This window comes from Xenopus laevis, chromosome 5S (genome assembly GCF_017654675.1).
Source record: "Xenopus laevis strain J_2021 chromosome 5S, Xenopus_laevis_v10.1, whole genome shotgun sequence".
Taxonomy (NCBI): Eukaryota; Metazoa; Chordata; class Amphibia; order Anura; family Pipidae; genus Xenopus; species Xenopus laevis.
Window position 1 is genome coordinate 103260032 of NC_054380.1, and position 21452 is coordinate 103281483.

Consider the following 21452-nt stretch of genomic DNA (forward strand, 5'->3'; position numbering starts at 1 on the left):
CCTTATATGATACAGTTCTTTGAAGATCCCCAACCCAGGTGCTGACCTGTGTAATATTGTGTCAGTAAATCGTTCAGCAATTGCAACCGGTCTGCTTCGGAACTATATAATCAGCCAGGCCTAATTTGTTACTCAGATAAAATGCATTTGATTCTGCAGTTTATTCTAAAGGACTATGAATTATTTACCCAGCTATAAACTGTATGTGTAAATGTTCAGGCGCATTGGATTTAAATAGCTGTCCCATAAACTGCTGAATTTACCTTACTTGAACCTAAGGTTTTCTACACTGTATTTATTGTAAATTATAAAATCAATTATAGCAAAACCCTTATATTACACCCATGTTTTTAGAGAAGTCTACCCTAACAACTAAACTCTATATGCTTTCTGCAATTTTGCATAAAAACCTAAATGCCCATTGCAACCCCTTCATTAAGCATAGTGTGTCTAGGATAACCATTAAAGTTTGTCCAATGGTTTTGGGTCTTTTGGAATACTGTTTTTGTTATGGGCTTTATAATCATCTACAACAATATCCTGTGCGGATTGTGTGCAATTTTAGGCACATCATTTTTTCTAATATGAGGTAATAAACATTCATTCTCAGTGTAGCTATTGTCATACTTTTATTGATATTTATTACTTACAAGTGCCTCCTTGACTAGAGACACTGGACAAGCTTTAAAGGTAGACGAATGGCTACATTTATTCAGCAAAAATGTTTTACAATTATTTATTGTACATTTTGAGTTCTACCAACAAACACTTGTTTTTTTTTTCCATCCCCTATGCTGGATTATTTGTACCACCAAGATTGAACTGTTTTAGTTGCTAAAGTTTGTCTACATTAAACCTGCCTTCAGATCTGCCTGGCTTTAGCAATAAATCAGGATTTTATAGCCACTTTCAGCTAAACACAGTGACATATGGATCTCTTCTAGGTTATAGAAGATGCTCAGTACAAGGAATACCCATGGTCATATAGCTTTAAGGACTATCACTGTACAAGCCATAAAAAAAATGTAAAATAACTTAGTTTTATTAAAATTTGTCTTCTGTTTACCAACACAATTTCAGTGTGAAGTTGTTAATAGACAGGGATTGTTAATAGACAGGGATAGACAAGAACTTCAATGGAAAATACTTTATTAAACAATATTAAGGCTTTTTGGCCAAGATATTTTCTACATACACTGAACGTCCAATGAAAACTTATTATACATATTACAAAACATTTTGTCATAGGTTATTACACCTTCAACTGTCAATGGTTACTTACTGTATATGGCACCAATACATTGTACAGTTATTACACTAGTGATAGTGAGTATATTATGATCTCTGTATATATTAATACAAGTATTTAAGAATACAGTTGTATGCAAACAGAAACTTTTGAAGATAAGCAAGGTGAATCCCTTATTTACTCCAAATAATGTGCAATACATGACAGTCAGGAGAGATATTACAGTGGGATATTTGAAAAGATTAATAAACCTTGCAAACACGCTCATACAATTTGACAATGGCAATTGCATGAAATGCATAGATCCCATGAAGACACGGCTGCTTTGGTGCCCACTGCCCACACTACATACCTCATATTTGATACCCATCCAGCAATAACCTTACTGTTCCTTCCAAGACTATTTTGTGGATATTTTATTATATTAGTACAAATGGCTAAATTATAGGTACAAAGCACTAACATCTAATTATTTTATCCCATTACATTGAGTGGTCATGTTTATTTTTAGGATTGTGTTGCTGTTATGTGTTGGAAAATCTCAAATTACGATGGTAAATACGAGACTTAGCCACCACTGCTGACCAAACGATTGTGCTTTTTCTCCCCTAACACAAATTTTGTTGATAAGCAACTGCTTACAGCATAAAAAAAACCACAATGATATATTTTTCTTGAAAAGTGTTTATGGTGCCTTGACTGTGAGCTATGTGCAAAACCTCATACATTTTGCACAACTAAATTAAAGAAATTAAATTACCCCAGTCTGCTTTTTAGCTAGTGTAATTTTTTTAAAGTCATGATTTATGAACCCATGAGCATCCAGGATCCAGCGTAATCATTTGCAGAATCTGCATGAGAGATCCTGAACTCACTGTGCTTTTTGCAATCAATTGTTTTGGCTTGCTGTCGAACTGGATAATAAAAAAAAAAACAAAAAACCTGTGTTTCCCTTGCCCCACAAGCTGTTTTTTGCCACAAACAATAAAAAAAAAACAAGGGTTCATAAATCACAGACATATTACACAGGCACACAGACATATTAGATAGTATTGTGTTCCAATAACTTGACACATTTATTTGGGTTTGTAAATGACTAAAGAGTTGGCAGATTAAAATGAAGTTGTATTTGGCAACTGCCAGGTTCATAAAACTCATTACAACAAGCAAATGATTGCTGGCTAGTGCTATACAGAATTACCCATTCATTATCAGTGGGCTATCTTGCCGGTTTGGTTCCTTGAAAAGGGTATGAACATTTTGAGGTTTCTACAGTCATATGAAAAAGTTTGGGAACCCCTCTCAGCCTGCATAATAATTTAATCCACTTTCAACAAAAAAGATATCAGTGAGTACTGGGGTGTTTTCTGAACAAAGATTTTTAGTGAAGCAGTATTCAGTATGAAATTAAATTAGATGTGAAAAACTGGCTGTACAAAACTTTGGCTACCCTTTGTAATTTTGCTAATTTGAAAGCATGTAACTGCTCAATACCGATTACTGGCAACACCAGCATTGGTTGGATTAACTTGTTAAGCCTTGAACTTCATAGGCAGGTGTGTACAATCATGAGAAAAGGTATTTAAGGTGGCCAATTGCAAGTTGTGCTTCTGTTTGACTCTCTTCTGAAGAGCATGGGATCCTCAAAGCAACTCTCAAAAGATCTAAAAACAAAGATAGTTTAGTATCAGGGTTTAGGAGAAGGCTACAAAAAGCTATCTCAGAGGTTTAAACTATTAGTTTCAACTGTAAGAAATGTAATCAGGAAACGGAAGGCCACAGGCACAGTTGCTGTAAAACCCAGGTCTGGCAGGCCAAGAAAAATAAAGGAGCAGCATATATGTATGTGAAATGGTTACAGACAACCCAAATATCACCTCCAAAGATCTGCAAGTACATCTTGCTGCAGATGGTGTATCTGTACATTGTTCTACAATTCAGAGCAATTTGCACAAAGAACATCTGTATGGCAGGGTGATGAGAACTATTGTTTGTATAAGGCATGTTAATATATATTAGAAGGAAGTTGCTACTTTGTAAGCTCAGCCAATGATAAATAAAACTCCAAAGAATTAAGAGGGGTTACCAAACTTTTTCATATGACCGTATGTGCCACATGGTATAGGTAATCATATACAGATGTAGCACTGATATTTCCAGACAACCAGTTGTATTTATGTTAATGATGTCATCTCTCTATCCCAGAGCATAGTTAAGAACACATTTCAGTTGCAGACTGAATATAGACAGAATAGGAATGCCAGTTGTTCTGTCCTCCCTACGTATTACCCTGGGGCAGTGTGTAGTTCGACATGCAGCTAAACCTCCCCACAATCCAATAAAGAAACTGAGCTTGGAGTCTGTAGATTTTACTGGATAGGCAAGTGGAATAGAGTAGAGTAGAGAGGTGAAACTGTAACGAATAACAGAAAATACAATAAGTATGTTTGCAATGAAAGGTACAACATACAAACATGTAACATGAACATTAACTGCAGCATCAAGCACATTGGCTGGCCCAAATGTTATCTGCAGCAGTGTCTTTGAGGTGCGGACAGCTGTAGAGGTGGGTTAAAACAGATTTACTATGGACTATAAAATGGAGTCTTAGCTCCCACAAGGCACTATGCTGGGTCACATGGTAGAATTACAGTAGCCAGATAAGTCCAAATGCAGTTCTGCCATAAGCCATATGGAGGTGCAGAACAAATTCAGGAAGTGGCCTTGCGTAATAACAACAAGCATCCAGCGGAGGGAGTTTGTCAAAGGTGAGTAATGAAATGTTGCAGCATGAGGACAGCTTATGCTGGAGAATTGACAATACTTTATAATATAAACCAAATAAATAATGAAGAACAAATGTAAAAGTTGCTTAGTATAGGAGATCAGCTAGAGCATATTAAAAGCTCTTACCCTTCCTTCCTACAGATACTAACCTGGTTCAGATAATAGCAGCCATTATTCTTTGACTGATCACTTAGTATGCTGCTATCACTTGGCTGGTAACAAAATGCAAGAGGCTGGAAATATTGTAGTGATGGAGCATACTGAGAGTAGCAGCCGGAGAAGGGCGCGCTATTGTCTAGCACAAGTATCTTGTGGAGAATAGAAATGGAGGCTAAGCACTGCCATTTGTACTAAAGGAACGGCACTGGCAGGTTTTTATAAAGTCCACCTGTAAAAACAGTATGTGTCACATTCAGAAGTCAGAAAAAATGTAAACATTTCAAAGTTCTGTTATCTGTGATAAGCAGCTCTCACTGATGCCTGGTGGCTTTACCTGAAGTCTAAAGCACAGTAAATAAAAAACAACAACAGATATTGTGCTACAGAAAATACACGTATGGGATCCCTTATCAGACACCAGTTCTCTCCAGATCTCAAAACTACAGAAAGGCCATAATAAACTCCATTTAAGCATATCTTTTGTATTTACTTTTTCCCTGTAGTTAAATAAAATCGTTATTTTTAGCAAAACAATCCCATTGGGTTAATTTAAGGTTTACATGTTTTCTAGAAGACTTAAAATATGATCCAAATTATGGAAAGACCCCTTATTCAGAAAATCCCAGGTCATAAGCATTCTGGATAACAGATCCCATACTGTATTACGCACACAGAATAGATGATTCTCTACAAAGTGCTAGATATGCCCAAGCTATAGTTTTATTTAAAACATTTCAACTGGATTTCACGTGCTGAAAATATGATGCCCCAAGCAGTCCTCCACAGCACTGAGGATGTTAGCTCTGAAACACATGTTTTTACTACTTTAGCTTTAAAAACACTGATGCGAGGGCTTGTCAGCGGATTTACTTTACAAACTATGGCTGCTTTGGGCACAGCGTTTTTAGGTTAATAGAAAACACTTCTCTTAACGTGCTCAGTGTTGTGTCATTGACCTTAGCAGTGAAGATCTGTCTCTGTCCCTAGTAACTCACCATCTTATTTTATTACTGATTCACAGCACATGACAATGGTCTAACATAGTATTATCAGATCACTTGATAATTCAGAGATTCCATACCTCCCAACATTTTGGAAGTAGAAAGAGGGACAAAGGGAGGGGCACATTCTTGACCACACCCCCTAATTACCATGATCATTTTACACAATTTGGCAGGTTATGAAAGTTTGAAGATATTTGTGATTTTTATGCGTTATTACAGTTTTGCTAATGAAGGTGAATTGCCCTTTAAGCTGCAAGTCAGTCACAGACACCTGCTTATCTTCATTACAATTGTTTCTTTGCTCATCTAAAATTGTAACAAATGTATCTAAGTGCACCTGCCATGTATTATGTGCTCTCTGCCAAAAGCCAATTAAGTTAGAAACATTGTATCTTTTTCTGGCAGTTCAATGCAGGAGATCAAAGAGAAAGTCAGGACATTTCAGTTATAATCTGGGACTGGGGGTTGAGCTATCACAATAGGGACTGTCCTGCGAAAAATAGGACAGTTGGGAGGCATGAGATTTGTCTAGAAAATCCAACTAGACTAATTTAAATTTAACTGCAATCAGTGTAGCACTGCAACATGCATTTATTAGATGCGCCCAGTATTCCCTGGTTGAGAACGTAAAATAAATTATTGTGGCCGCACTTTTAAAAAACAGTGAACAGTTAAGAGTAAGTACAAAATTATTTGTAAAATGATTTATTGTGTGCACTGTCCTCAAAATGTGTACAAGGGAACACTGGAGATGTCCCTGAACTTTCGAGTTATCTTGTATCTTTGTCAACTGCAGATCTCATCTTGGATTTTTTTAGACTGAATTGAAGACATGGATCGTGACTGTCAAAAGACTGAGAGTTGAGTTTGGGGCTTGTACAGAAAGTTTAAAACATGAAACAGCATTTCTAGCTATATTCTGTTTTAGGCTTTCAGCTGGCCATAGATCCAGTCGTACGAATCCTCGGCTGATCTGTTCTTTTACTACTTTATTTGATCTGGAAGGTTAGTGGCAGGTCTGGAGATGGGGAAGTCGGATTGTTCAAGGATTCGAACGATCGGATCTTTGCGTCTATGGTCAGCTTACATTCTCAACTTGTGTTAGCTTCTTATATAACACCTTCAGTTGAAGATGCTATGGATGATAACATCTTGGAAGAAAGTCCATATGGAATGTAAACAGATTAATGAACTTTAAATATTAAAGGGCATAATTCCTAAAATTCCAGCCAGCAGTTCACTTTTGTTTACAGTTGACAGCAAGGGTATGTACACCTGCCCTTAAACTTTAGATTTCTTTTTCATCTACAAGTAAAGGTTCCACTTCAATTGCAAATAAATCTTTAGTCTTATTCGTCTTGTTTTTCTGATAAATTATGAACTGTGCCGTCATCTGACGTTTTTGAGTTATGGAAATTATCATTAAAAAATTGCATTTGTTCAAGTGACACAGTACAAATAAAAATACAATGGTTCTCTGTCTAATCTTAACTTTACACTGCAGTAAGAGAAGTCATTTCTGTAAGGCTACCAACGTATTGTTATTGCACTTTTTATTACTCATCTTTATATTCAGGCCCTCTCCTACAAATATTCCAGCCAAATTCTTGCATGGTTGCTAGGGTAATATGGATGCTAGCAACCAGATTGCTGAAATTCTGAACTGGAGAGCTGCTGAATAAAAAGCTAAATAACTCAAAAACCACAAATGAAAACCAATTGCAAATCGGTTCAGAAAATCACTTTCTATGTCATACTAAAAGTTATTTTAAAGGTGATGAATCCCTTTAATTGGAAACATTAATGACTGTTGTGAAATCGCAATATTTTTGCAAATTTCTTGTCTTCCAGCCCTGACATACTAGTTATTTCTCATTATTTCTCAATTGCTGGCCTAGTAATTAAGCAGTAAAATTATGCTTTTTAACCCACCATTGTTTGCTTGGGGAACGACTTGCCAAAACCAAATTTCTAATAAATAAAATGACAGTTTACTTGTACAGTAATCAGTTGCTCTAAGGGGCACATTTATTAATGTTGGCGACAAACCTCTCTGGTGATGTTGCGAGAATCAGATCTTGGTTGGTTGATTGATTTCCATTTGATTTTCTAACTTGTAGATGACTGTTCAAATTTAACGGCCGACTGGTTTCCATGGGCAACATCACCAATGATGTTTGTCTTCTAATGTTAAAGGGATACTGTCATCGGAAAACATGTTTTTTTCAAAATGCATCAGTTAATAGTGCTACTCCAGCAGAATTCCTGCACTGAAATCCATTTCTCAAAAGAGCAAGATTTTTTTATATTCAATTTTAAAATCTGACATGGGGCTAGACATTTTGTCAATTTCTCAGCTGCCCCTGGTCATGTGACTTCTGCCTGCACTTTAGGAGGGAAATGCTTTCTGGCAGGCTGCTGTTTTTCCTTCTCAATGTAACTGAATGCGTCTCAGTGAGACATGGGTTTTTACTAATGAGTGTTGTTCTTAGATCTACCAGGCAGCTGTTAGGTAGGTTAGTTAGGTTGTTAGGCATCTTGTGTTAGGGAGCTGTTATCTGGTTACCTTCCCATTGTTCTTTTGTTTGGCTGCTGGGGGGGGGTGATATCACTCCAACTTGCAGTACAGCAGTAAAGAGTGATTGAAGTTTATCAGAGCACAAGTCACATGACTTGGGGCAGCTGAGAAATTGACAATATGTCTAACCCCATGTCAGATTTCAAAATTGAATATAATGGATTTCAGTGCAGAATTCTGCTGGCGCAGCACTATTAACTGATTCATTTTGGAAAAAAAAAATTCCCATGACAGTATCCCTTTAATATATATGTACCTAGTGTAGTTGAGAACATTTTGAAGGACAAAGATTAAAAATAAGTTGGTAGTTAAAAATAGGTAGGACATGATTGCATAAATCAGTAAAATTATTAAGAAAAGCATGATAAAGTTTTTAAAAGGATACAAAAAAGTCAAGTATAAGGACACCAAAGCTCCCAATTAACCAGGGCAGATGGTGTATAATATATTGGCTCTTATGGTGTCTAACAGCAGGTAGCTTTAAAAGCAGACTCATCCCGTAGGTACAGTTTCCAAGCATGGCCAACGCAAATAACAAGTAGGAAGTGCCCTCTGTGGATTTTCTGTGGAACTGGGGAACAAAACAACAGGAATAAATATACTGTAAACCATTGACAAAAATGATACCCATATTTTTTTAAAATTAAAATCTGTGTATATAGGAGCCATTGCTATAAAACTACAGTAATACAGATGACTTACATAAAAAAAAGTCAATGGCTGACACAGGACAATTTTACTTAGACATTTAAGTCAATGGTAATTGAGCTTCATCACCAGATGGAACACACTCACAGTTACAGAGATCTTATTTCAGGCTAGCTAGGCCGTTATTTCTGATTATTTCAGACTTCCTCTGAGATTCTCTCTGAACTTAAAGGAACTGTAACATCAAAAAATTAAAGTGTTTTAAAGTAATAAGAATATAATGCAATGTTGCCCTGCACTGGTAAAACTGATCTGTTTGCTTCAGAAACACTACTATAGTTTATATAAATAAGCTGCTGTGTAGCAATGGGTGCAGCCATTCAAAGAAGAAAAGGCTCAGGATACACATCAGATAAGCTCTGAAGAACATAATGTTATCTGTTATCCACTATTTAAACTGTGCCATGTAGCCTTTTTTTCAATTTCTGCCATTGCTACACAACAGCTTGTTTATATGAACTATAGTAGTGTTTCTGAAGCAAACAGATCAGTTTTACCAGTGCAGGGCAACATTACATGATATTTTCATTACTTTAAAACACTTTCATTTTTTGGTGTTACGGTTCCTTTAAGGAAAAATAATATAATTTAAATGGTTAAAAAGCAATAAACAATACTTAAATGGGCATTTACAGGCCAAGTCTGGCATCTGTAATGGAGAAAATAGTTTAAAATGTCTGTTCAGAGACAGAGAATATATCCTGGAGAATGACAAGATAATAGGTAATTCACATTTGTTTTAGGAAGTAAAGATCATGACAAGGAAGTGTACTGGCTTTTTATGACCTAGTTGTGGCATTTAGAGAACTGGCTGAAATTGTTACCTTTTCTGACTGGACTAGGGTTCTAAATGTTGCAACATGGGCAAGAAGCATCTGTATTGGATCATTGTTTGGTGATGATACAAAAAGGAAAATTGGGATATAATGCGGATAAATATAGGTTATATCCTGGGCTTTAGTCCTAAAATGGATTAAATCCATGATAGAGAAGGCCAAGGGTGGTGATACTACATCATTTTAACATTACTTTATGGATTATAATGGTAAAAACACTTACATTTTTATGAAGCTGGGGAAAGCGGGAGCCCAAATAAAAAACAGACGAAACATACCCACAAATGAAACCAGACATTTCAGTAATGCCAATAGTTTTCTGAAACAAGAAAAAAATTTTATCTAAAAAATATCTTACAGAACAGGAATAATTTAGTATTCAGGACACACTTTTTAAATGAAAAACCCAGCAAAACAAAAAAAAAAAGAAGTCAAATAAATTATTTTCCAAAGATAGCAAGTTTCCAAAACAAGCTAAATATACAATTAATGAATGACTTCTCAATGGGAGAGGAGGAGAACCCAATTTAACCGAATTCGATTTTTAATTTAAAGCCGTGACATTGCAGTATCAAATTTATAGCTACTACTAAAATGCCATTCCCCAAGACCATAATCCCAACAGAGAGCACTTTGATTGGTCAAAAACATTGTATTTATATAGCATCAGCTGCTGAACAATACAGAACTCAATACAGAAAACAAAGTTGGGATGCTCCCATAGGGCATGATAAGCAACCACCTGGCTTCTGATGCAATGTGATGAGGCAAGTTTCTTATGGTAGTTCCAACAAAGCGATTTGGTTACCGCTTCTGGGCAAACTTAGTGCCTTTTATTACATATGGGGGTAAACATGTAAAATACAAAGGATACAATTTTTCTTTAAATTTTATCTGTTGTTTACTGAATTGCTATATTCATATCTGAGATGTATTATTACTATCAACATAAAACTGATTTTAAATACAAACTCTTACAGCAATAAAACAAAAAAAAAAACACCACAAAAATAGGCCCCAGCACTGTCATACTGATACATAAATAAAAGTGATAGTAACACAGTTCCTATCAATTATATTCGCTCTGAAAGGATTACTTAATAAGAGGCATGGCACTTTTCTTGTAAAATATCTAATCAAGCTTCTGGCCAAGTATGCATTGGGGCTTTTATAGCCCAACACTTTTCTGGTTCAGGCCTGTGCCCATCATGGATACTCAAATATGGGACTACTGTTTCATGATTGTCCACTCCTTCAATTTTTTAAGATGTGGAGTGGTAATCAAGACTCGCTGCAGCTAGCCCAACCCTGGTTTAATCCTTATAACATACATAACAAATTTGAAGCAAGGTTTGGAAAACTTAAGGTGGCCATAGTTGTTACAATTACGATCTTTCCTGGAAAAGATCTTTCCAAGAAAAATTGTTCATTTCAATACACACATGTAGAACTGAATTGTCAGATATACAGGTAGAAAAAAATAGAAATCTACCTGTATCTGACGATTTAGCACTAACGATGGCCGATGTTCGGGTGCCTTCAAAGGCGCCCAATTGAAATTTTCTGGCCAGCCAGATCAACGAGCTGATATCCAAGCCTTCTGCTGATATCGGTCGGCTCCTCTCCCACCAAACACGCACCAAATATCGTACAAAAATTAGTTTTCTATGATATTACTGGTGCGTTTATGGACAATTTTACTGGTGGGATTCAGTTTTTCATAACAACGAAAAAATCACACAACAATTATTAGCCTTTGCCTTAGGGTAAGGACACATGACTTTGGAAAATGAAGCACACGAGTGTCATGCTGCAGGCGTTTTTTTTTTTATTTAATTGTAGCAGGCGAAAGACATGGGGAAGCAGTTCGAGTAGATTAGTCACCCCATAGAAGAGGCGATTAGTCGACCGGGCGACTAAATCTCCCCGGATCTCTAGATGTGACATTACCTTTACAGGGATACGAGTGACTGCTAAACGTATTTGTTTTTTTTATTGTACAGAACCAGAAAGCAAATAAACTGTGTGCAAATGTTTATGGTTCCACTTAAGATACTGTGTTTGTAGTACAGTTATGCCAACAATTCCATGGACATCACAATTAGTTAAACAATGCTGCACATACCTGGTTTACTTCCACATCAGTGTTCTTGTCATGTTTTTTCAGAAGCAATTGGCTAGGCAGTATGATAGACAAGGTAATGGAAAGGACTACCCACAATATGCAAATTCCCTTTAGGCTTCCATTCCCTAAGATATAAAAGGGGCACAATTAGAATCATTTAATTATAAATTGCCAACATAGTCTGCAGCACAAATAAAGGTTCTATAAGGTTTTAGTTATCACAATGTTTTTACTATTATTGGTATGTAAAAATGTACAGATATGTATACACAGTGGCACTATCTAAATACATATTTGCAGGTGAACTGTGTGAAAACTGCAGCTTGCAGTGCAATATACAAAAGAAGCTGTCAGCTAAAGATAGTCAGGGGTAAAAATGTCTGACGCTGGTGAAGCAGAACAGACGTAAAGGTTGTTGACACTGAGGACAAAGCATTTCTGTTTCAATCTCCTGTGCAGGGTGTGACCTGACTATATATATACCTGAGATTGGGCGGCAGCAGCTACTATATATATACCTGAGATTGGGCGGCAGCAGCTAAAAAAATGAATGAGGTAAGCAAGGCATGAGCAAATCTGTATGTCCAGCTTGTTTGGCAGACTGCAAAAAGAGCAGATTTTTGCCATACACTTGTGGTTCAGGCCATCTGTTTGGCCACATACATGAACATACTTTTATTTACCAAGATACCAGAAATCAAAGAACATAATGGGAGCTCCATGAATGAACCTCAACTCACAGCCGTATTGGTGTATGGGAGAGTTGGGAGACATGGAGAGCTGAAGCTCAAAATAAGATGGATTGCTAAAACTATTTTTACTTGCACAAGTTTGCTGTGGCGGGGATAGTATTAAAGGGCTCAAAATCCTGCCTGCATCCATGTAAAGCTTTCAAACAGGCTATTGGACCAATTGTCATATGAATTTTTTTGTCTTAAAGATATTCTCCCCAAAACAATTGTATATTATAAACAAAAAAATGTAGGGGCTTATCTTGAAGGATTCGCAAATAAGTTTTGTAATTAAATAGAAACACACACTCCTTAACATGATCTAAAGCAGGCAGATGACTTATGGAAACACAAAAGGCATAGCAAAATTTCACAAATTGTTTCATATATATTTCAAATATATTTAAAACATTTTACACAATTGTATCTGGCACATCTCTTCTCAATGACTGCAATTATGCTGTAATAAAAAAAAAACACATCTTTAGGAGAGGAGCTATGGTAATTGTGGTGAAGACTGCATTTAGCGCATTGCGGTGCAGTAAGTAAATTACCCCAATAATGTATATAAAGGCAAAGTCTCATCCTAAAAAACAGGCATTAAATATATTCTAACTATGACTAAGGATTCCATAAAAGATAATGGGGCAGATTTACTAAAGGGCGAAGTGGCCGTTGCTAGCAAAAATTTGCCCGAAATCCCATCCGCAGGGATATTGCCAATTTCCTAACAGGCATAGAGGACAATTCACTAGCGAAAGAGACCGTCGCTAATTCAGTTTCGTGCACTATCACTACAGTGCGAATTTTACAGAACGTTACCTCTTTTGCCAGAGTTTCTTTCACCGCCTTAAACCTGGCGAACTGATAAGATGAAGCTGCATCCTTCTCAGTCTTATTGTCAGTGACATCATATCCTGTATGCTGGAAAGTCAAAAAGTTCTTAAAAACGCGGAGGTTTTTTCATTTTTTAAAGCGGGATTGCCTTCACAAGTCCGAACTATTAAAGATTTATGTGTTAACATCATTTTTACAACCATTTGAGGGGCATGCCACATTTGTTTTTGTTTTAGGGTCGGCTCCTGTCTAGGACATTTGTCTTTATTTTGCTTTCTTGTAATAAATGGCCACTTCAAGCATTTGCACCAACATCTCTAATAAAGACCTATATATGACCTATATGTACCCACCCTATTTAAATTGACCTAAGATTAAAAGTACTAACAAAGTTTCGCTAGTCAGAAATAAATGCTAGCGAAAGTTTGCTATGAAATGCTCGCACTGACGAATCAATGCTAGGGAAACTTCGCCAGCGTTTGGCTACAGACACCCAACTTCACAATTAAGTCAATTAGTGTAGCTGTAACGAATTTACTCCTAGTGAAGTGGTGTGAAGTGTGGCAGATCCTTCACTGGCGAAAATTTGCCCTTTATTGAATTTGCCCCAATGCATTAAAATCTAATATGCTGTTATACATACAAATAAAAAAAAATACCTTTCAACCTGTTATTTTTCAGTTTGTAGTAGGAGAATTGTGAGATCATAATTATGTCCATGTTCACATACAAAATAGCTGTAATAATCTGGGGGGAAAAAGAAACACTGTTGCACTCAAAAATGAAACTAGTAATAAACAAGTGACACATGTTAGAGATACAGTCCAACCTATAATGTTTAACATGAAGACTAGTGAACCTGGCACAAGGAGACAGGAGACTCTACTTCAGCATTTGTGCCAGGTGTATTAGTGGTCATTAGTAATAGTGTGTGAAGTCAAAGTCTGTTATCAAGCTTGCATGGCCTGGTCTTATTTTCATCCTAATCTTCTCCAACACCCAGACTGGCACTTTGTTATGTACAATAATCCTGTCACAATAAATCTACCTGGGCAAAGATGCAAAGGAATGGTAAAGGCAGTCAGCAACATGGGAAAAGCAGAGACATTTGCCTATGCCTGTACAGAGAGAAATCATAAACCAGTGTTTACCACATGGATATTTTCTTAAACCAACTATTGAAAAAAATTAGGGATGCACCGAATCCACTATTTTTGATTCGGCCTAACCCCCGAATCCTTTGCTAAAGATTCGACCGAATACCGAACTGAATCCGAAACCTAATTTGCATATGCAAATTAGGGGTGGAAAGGGAAAACCATTTTTACAACCGTGTTTTCTGACAAAAAGTCACACTATTTCCCTCCCCTAATTTGCATATGCAAATTAGGATTCGGATTCAGTTCGGCTGGGCAGAAGGATTCAGCCGAATCCGAATTCTGCTGAAAAAGGCCGAATCGAATCCTGGATTCGGTGCATCCCTAAAAAAAATTAACACATATCGGTAAAAAAAACATCATATGCTCAATGCTCTAACACTTGCAGCAGCAATGAAACTGCTTGAAATATTCAGGGATTGCTTTCCACTGAAATAAACGTCTCAAACAACAAATATTCTCAGAGAAGTCTGCATGATCAAAACACCTGGAAATACTGCTGATGCTTAAAATTGTACTGACACCATAAGACAAACCACAGCCTGAACATATGTAATGAAAAACATAACGTTTGCCAATAAGATGTTTGCTTTTAGCCAGGTGGTCAATATAGGATAATGACTGATATACTGATGGGATCGACATCTCCCACATTTTTCAGCAAATAATTTAAAAAATATACATTTTTTACTATAATAATAAAACAGTGCCTTGTACTTGATCCTAACTAAGGTGCACAAAGCCAAATTGGTCATATTCCAAATGGGTTCATTAACGTTTGAAATATATGTAGCACTTAAAGGGATACTGTCATGGGAAAAAATTTTTTTTTCAAAATGAATCAGTTAATAGTGCTGCTCCAGCAGAATTCTGCACTGAAATCCATTTCTCAAAAGAGCAAACAGATTTTTTTATATTTAATTTTGAAATCTGACATGGGGCTAGACATATTGTCAATTTCCCAGCTGCCCCAATTCATGTGACTTGTGCTCTGATAAACTTCAATCACTCTTTACTGCTGTACTGCAAGTTGGAGTGATATCACCCCCTCCCTCTCCCCCCCCCCCGGCAGCCAAACAAAAGAACAATGGGAAGGTAACCAGATAGCAGCGCCCTAACACAAGATAACAGCTGCCTGGTAGATCTAAGAACACTCAATAGTAAAAACCCATGTCCCACTGAGACACATTCAGTTACATTGAGAAGGAAAAACAGCAGCCTGCCAGAAAGCATTTCTCTCCTAAAGTGCAGGCACAAGTCACATGACCAGGGGCAGCTGGGAAATTGACAAAATGTCTAGCCCCATGTGAGATTTCAAAATTGAATATAAAAAAAACTGTTTGCTCTTTTGAGAAATGGATTTCAGTGCAGAATTCTGCTGGAGCAGCACTATTAACTGATTCATTTTGAAAAAATGTCAACTATGGAGATTCAAATTACATAAAGACCCCTCATCTGGAAACATCATACCATTCCAGACAGTCCTGGACTGGGAGTCAAAATAGGCCCTGCCATTCCAAGTACACAGAGGCCCAAACAGCCCCCTACCAGCCCACTATATGGTAACCTTCTATGGAACCATACAGCAGACCCTCTGGCATTAGCCAGAACCCACAGATTGCCAGTCCTGGCCTGATTCCAGATAATAGATCCCCTAGCTGTATCATATAACCCCAAAGTCAGTAGAAAATAGAAGCCAGAAAATGGAATGAGATGGAAGGGTGACAAAGCATATGAGAATGTGGAGATGGGACAGATCAGGAGTTAGGCATGTGGAGTCACAGAGCTATGTGGTTTACTCCTTACAGTGATTTTTTTTTATTTTAAAGTAGCAAGAATAAATCAATCACTCCGTACTTTAGGCATGGACTTTCATTGTAAGCTAAGCAAGCCATAAAATCTGTACGTGCATATTTCTGTATACAGCCTATTGAAAAGGTTTGACTAAAAACATCATTTTTTATTTGCAAAAAAATAAACATCATTATAATATGAAAAATACCTGAAGTGGCAGTTGATTGGTCAGGTAGCAGCCAACGAAATTCGTGAAGTCACCTCCAAACCAACACAACAAAAACCCAAGGGAAAGTGCCTGGTCCACTCTTCCATTCGTATGGGCCACATACAACTGACTAAGGGTTAAAGGAATAACAAGATTAACTTTAAAACATTTATTTATGACCAAGTTAAGTGTAACTACTACCATGCAACGTGGAAAATGGCGTTTGCTCAGTGAGAAGATGGAAATGTGCGGTTTGTGCTTTAATATTTTTTAGGACTACGGACATCCTGGTACAATAGCTTGGGGGGTCACATTTATTTGAAATATTTTGGGGGAGCTACACAGTGTGTAGACTCCAGGGAGGAGCAGACACTAGAGATGCTCATATGTCAGGATATTTACAGCAGTAGCTGCATCAGCTTCAGTTTATTCGATTTCAGAGAGGTGCCAGTTCCCCACACAGAGTCCCAGGCTGACAACAGACAAGGGCCATTCCTTTTCCACTGAGGGGCAACTTGATGCCAAGAGAGTGTTCTGTACTCCACCGACAAATGAATAACAACATAGGCACACCCCCCGGAAATCATTTACAATGACCCTAAAAAAAAACCATATTCTCGCAGCAGAAGCTTCATGACTTACGGCAAAGCAGCAAACAAGAAGCAAGTGATGGACAGCAGCCCCACAATGACGCTCCAGTACTCCCAAGCATTTCCCACGCATTGTTGTAAAAGCTGCCAAATCCACGGGCTTCCCTCAATACAAACCCCACCGCTGTGACGGGGCCCCGTGTCACCCATGATACTACTAGTAGGAAGTAGCCCGTCTCCCCTTAAGGGAGAACAAAGCAACTTGTCGCACTGTGGCACCGCGGCTCCCGACTCCTCCAAACTAACATCAATACACAAGTAACATCATAGGCGGAGCGTTCTGGCTGTACTGAATTCTGATTGGCAAAACCCTGCCAGGGACCCGCCTCACAATTTGTCTCCGCCTTAATCAGAAACGTGTCTTGAGGACGTCGGTTCCCGGATGTGTTTGAGCGCAGCTCATTTGCAGAGATTGTTGTTAGTAACAAATGCAATTATTCAGTTGATGACGACGCTAGTTAATAAATGTAATGAACATTGTCAGTGGATTTTTACTTGGGGGCACTTTAATGCAATTTAGGCAGAGGGAAACGATTACCACCAGGGTTGCCAGGTCTAATGGTCCAAACCAGTCAATGATGGCTACTAAACTAGCCAACAGACACTTCAAAAGTAGCCCAAAAATAGCACAATATGTGCAGTGAAAAAAGTCTAAAAAACAAATGACTGTATGTGAAAATATTTGGGATGCACCAAATCCAGGATTCGGTTCGGGATTTGGCCTTTTTCAGTCGAACCGAATCGGAATCCTAGTTTGCATATGCAAATTAGGGGCAGGGAGGGAAATCGTGTGATTTTTTGGCACAAAACAAGGAAGTAAAACATTTTTCCCCTTTCCACCACTAATTTGCATATGCAGATTAGGATTCGGTATTCGGCCTAATCTTTCATGGAGGATTCGGGTAGTTCGGCCGAATCCAAAATAGTGGATTCTGTGCATCCCTAGAAAATACGCCTTTTTCAAATTTCCACTGTTTCTATATTTTTCCACAAAGCAAAATGTGCCAGATTCACCTGTCAGCAGGGGTGTAACTACAGAGGAGGCCCCAGAAGGTATAGGGGCCCCACAAGTCCCTAATACACATACAATTTAAATAAATATTGGTAAAACAGGTCAACCTGTAGACATTTTGGTGGCCAGCAGATTTTTGCCACAAAATTGTCTGAAATTGAAGAAAGTCACCGGAAAATGCGAGAATTTGACGGGAGACTGGGGTACAGAGCCCAAAATCTGGCAACTCCCGACTTCTACAAAAGTCAGTCTCATTGCATGATGGGTATTGTTAAACAAAAACGATGTACTGGCAAAGAATCAATGACACATGTTTACTGGATACGCACTTGTGGGCAGACGCATGTGACCATTTCTGGCTAGAGACTCCAATTCAGTGAGCCGAGACCGGAAGTGACGTAAATGAGAAGCGCCACCACTGAAAAATTACCGGATAGGTATTTAAACTGGTTTTAGAGACAAGATCAGCACCTATGCCCCTGAAGAAGCCGTTTTCACGGCGAAACGCGTTGGGCAGCGTAGGTGGACGGTGGGGGAGAAGCTCCTATCCGTTCCCAACGTAGGTAGGCAGAATTGTCCTCAGGGGAATTGGAAAATTGAGGGGAGGGTAGAAGGCTAACACTGTCGGCTGCCTTAAACTTTCTGTGGCTTTTTCACTCCACCGCTTACCACTCTATGCAGTTTTTATTTATTTGTTTTTAAGGCAATTGTCCTGCACTGCTTACACTGAACAAAGGCAGTGGGTCTGGAAACTTTTTTCTTTGGTGTGCTGAGGGCATGGCCCTGTATATTCTTGTAATTTGGTTTCATCAATATTTATTAAAGGCTAAGTTTTAACCTATTCGTTACTCCAAAGCGATTTTGCTATTCACTTGAACTGGTTTGCAAGGTAGCTGAAGGTATGTCCCTATACTAGAAATAACCTTAAGCCTCTCGTATAATTTTTTTGTTTGTAACTTTATACCCTGTCAGAGTGGATCCAGTTACATCTCAGCATAGACATGCCATTTAGGATTGCCACAGGGGGGGGGGGGGGCAGATAGCATTGGGGGTGGGGCAGTGATGTAGAAACAGGCATGATGACATCAGAGGTGGGCACAATGATGTTAGTGGAGTTATGACACCAGGGCGAGGCTATTGCATCAGATGCAACTGGTTGGATTTCTATCCAGATTTTGCATTGTTTTAAAGTGTTGATGCTCAGTTGAAAACCACACAGGTGGCATCCCTATCTCTAACTATATTCTACGTGATGAGTGCCCAATCCTTTAATTACAGGTATGAGTTCTTTTAAACAGAATTCAGTTATCCAGAAAGCTCTGAAATACAGAAACGTTAAAGGAAAACTATACCCCCCAAACAATGTAGGTCTCTATTAAAAGGTATTGAGTAAAACAGCTCATGTGTAAAACCCTGCTTCATGTAAATGAACCTTTATCATAATAATACACTTTTTTAGTAGTATGTGCCATTGGGTAATCATAAATAGAAAATTGCCATTTTAAAAAATAAAGGCCGCCCACTGAGATCGTAAGATTCACTGTACTCACATACAAACCACATGTAAGGTCACATGAGCCAATTAACAGACAGAGTTCTGCCTTTTGCTTCCTCACTTCTTACTGTTACAGTTAGTGTTGTAGTATTTCTGGTCAGGTGATCTCTGAGGCAGCACAGATAGAGTCACGAAATGGTGGTTCAAGGCAAGAGATGTAAAAGGGCAATATTTATGTAAATATATATTCCAGTTGGGTAAGATTCTTTAATATGTCATTCAATTTGATATAAACTATCTGTTGCTTAAGTATTCATTTTGGGGCTATAGTTTTCCTTTAAAGAAAATTAAGAAAAAGAAAAAATCTTATTTTTGATTGCTTTGCTTTTTTTTGTATCTGTAATAATAAGAAATTAACTGCACTTGATAGTAACTAAGCCATGCTGAGGCGAGTATCTTAGTATTTAAATGTTTTTCATGTATTGGCCAGCTTATTGTTCGGGTTTCATAAGGCTGAAAACCGAACAGAAAGTTCAGCCTTAGAAAAGCCGAACTGTTCAGGTAAGAAACGAACAGGTGGCAACCCGAGTGCCATTAAAATCAAATACACATTAGACATGTTATTGCATCACACCATATAAGGAATGTCTTGGCTTAAAAACATAATAGTAAGGCAACGTTTTGTCCCTACTGACCCTTCAACTTATATACAGAACTGACCCACATAATCATGTATGAAAAGGGCTAGGGGTTAATCTAAAAACATTGGGGTCAAATTATATCCAGTTTATTGATCCACTGCATTACAATGTTTGCAGTTTTAAAAATGTATTTCCACCTCTTATCAGTGTTTATTCTGAATAAATAACTTGGAATTTTAGTTTTGCTGAGTGAAAATTTGTGACATTGATTTATGCTAAACAAATACAGTCTATTTTGAAAGGATTGCATAACTAAAAAAAAAAAAAAAGTACATGATCCTGGACTCCAAATCTGTGTAAACTTCAAATACTTGCATTTCAGCTTTAATACCAACTCTTTGGACATCTGGCTTTTTTGGCTTTCCATATTTACTTTAGCAGAGTCTTTTTTAAATCTCTTTCTGGGATTATAAAACAACCCATGGATCCTTTGGATATACAAACAAACTTAATAAATCCTTTGATTATAAGTATGGTTCTTTCTAGGGATGCACCGAATCCACTATTTTGGATTCGACCGAACCTCCGAATCCTTCACGAAAGATTCAGCCAAATACAGAACGGAATCCGAATCCTAAATTGCACAAAACAAGGAAGTAAAAAATGTTTTCTCCTTCCCACCCCTAATTTGCATTTAATTTAACTAATTTACGATCCTGGTCTTCACCGACGTCCTTTTGGGGCCCCAGACTTTCTGCTGCAGAATCAACAGGGAACCTGAATATGTCTAGATACTTGCAGTATTCTGAGAAATCAGAATCGAAGTCAAGGCCAAGGCATGGTTCTGGACAGGCCGGTAACCAGGCAGGAGTCAAAACCAGAATAGTGAATACGAACAAGGCTTAGGCAGAATCGGAGTCAGAAAGCAGGCAGGAGTCAAAAACCAGAGCAACAACAACACGAACAAGGCTTAGGCAGGAACTGAATTCACAGAAGCAATCTTGGGCACGGAGGGGAAGTAGCTATTTAAAGGCACAGGACCAATGAGAGAAGAGTAACCTTGATAGGCAAGGAAGGGGACCAATAAGCAGAGAAGATGCACAATTAGCGTCAAAACAGACGCAGGCCCCATTTACTATATTGAATAATGTGAAAGAACGTGAACGCGCTGGGCACATATTCGCCAGGAGCGGATGCGCCGGAAATAAGCTAACTGGGCACGTATTTGCCAGGCGCCTAGGGGCAGGGAGAGAATGTTTTGCAGGAGGCCTTCATTTGCACTTCTCCAGTGGCAAACTTATTGTAATAAAATAAATAAAATATTGTTATAAAATCACAAATGACAGTGTCCATTTTGTACCCAGCATAATATTATAAATTATATATTAATAAATTGCATAATATAATAATAATATAAATTGATATATTAATAAATTGTATGATATAATAATAATAATATAAATTATTATATTATATATAAA

At 37.7% G+C, this 21452-nt stretch overlaps 1 protein-coding gene across 1 annotated transcript; it reads right to left on the minus strand.

The window, feature by feature from the left end:
- Window positions 1-3602: 3602 nt before the first annotated feature.
- slc66a1l.S (solute carrier family 66 member 1 like S homeolog) lies at window positions 3603-17118 on the minus strand. The gene is made up of 7 exons (XM_018265735.2): window positions 16816-17118; window positions 16174-16303; window positions 13674-13761; window positions 11447-11571; window positions 9545-9640; window positions 8163-8348; window positions 3603-6592 (listed from the first exon to the last, which is right to left on the minus strand). Exons 1-7 carry the CDS (start codon window positions 16971-16973, stop codon window positions 6488-6490), a joined length of 888 nt encoding a protein of 295 aa, XP_018121224.1. The 5' UTR covers window positions 16974-17118; the 3' UTR covers window positions 3603-6487.
- Between the last annotated feature and the right edge of the window lie 4334 nt (window positions 17119-21452).

Coding starts and splice junctions, on each gene's coding strand:
- slc66a1l.S (XM_018265735.2), bottom strand. CDS start 16,973: ATGGGTGACACGGGGCCCCGTCACAGCGGTGGGGTTTGTATTGAGGGA. Junction 16,304..16,815: donor TTCTTGTTTGCTGCTTTGCC/GTAAGTCATGAA, acceptor TTTAACCCTTAG/TCAGTTGTATGTGGCCCATA. Junction 11,572..13,673: donor GAAAAATAACAGGTTGAAAG/GTATTTTTTTTT, acceptor TTTATATCTTAG/GGAATGGAAGCCTAAAGGGA.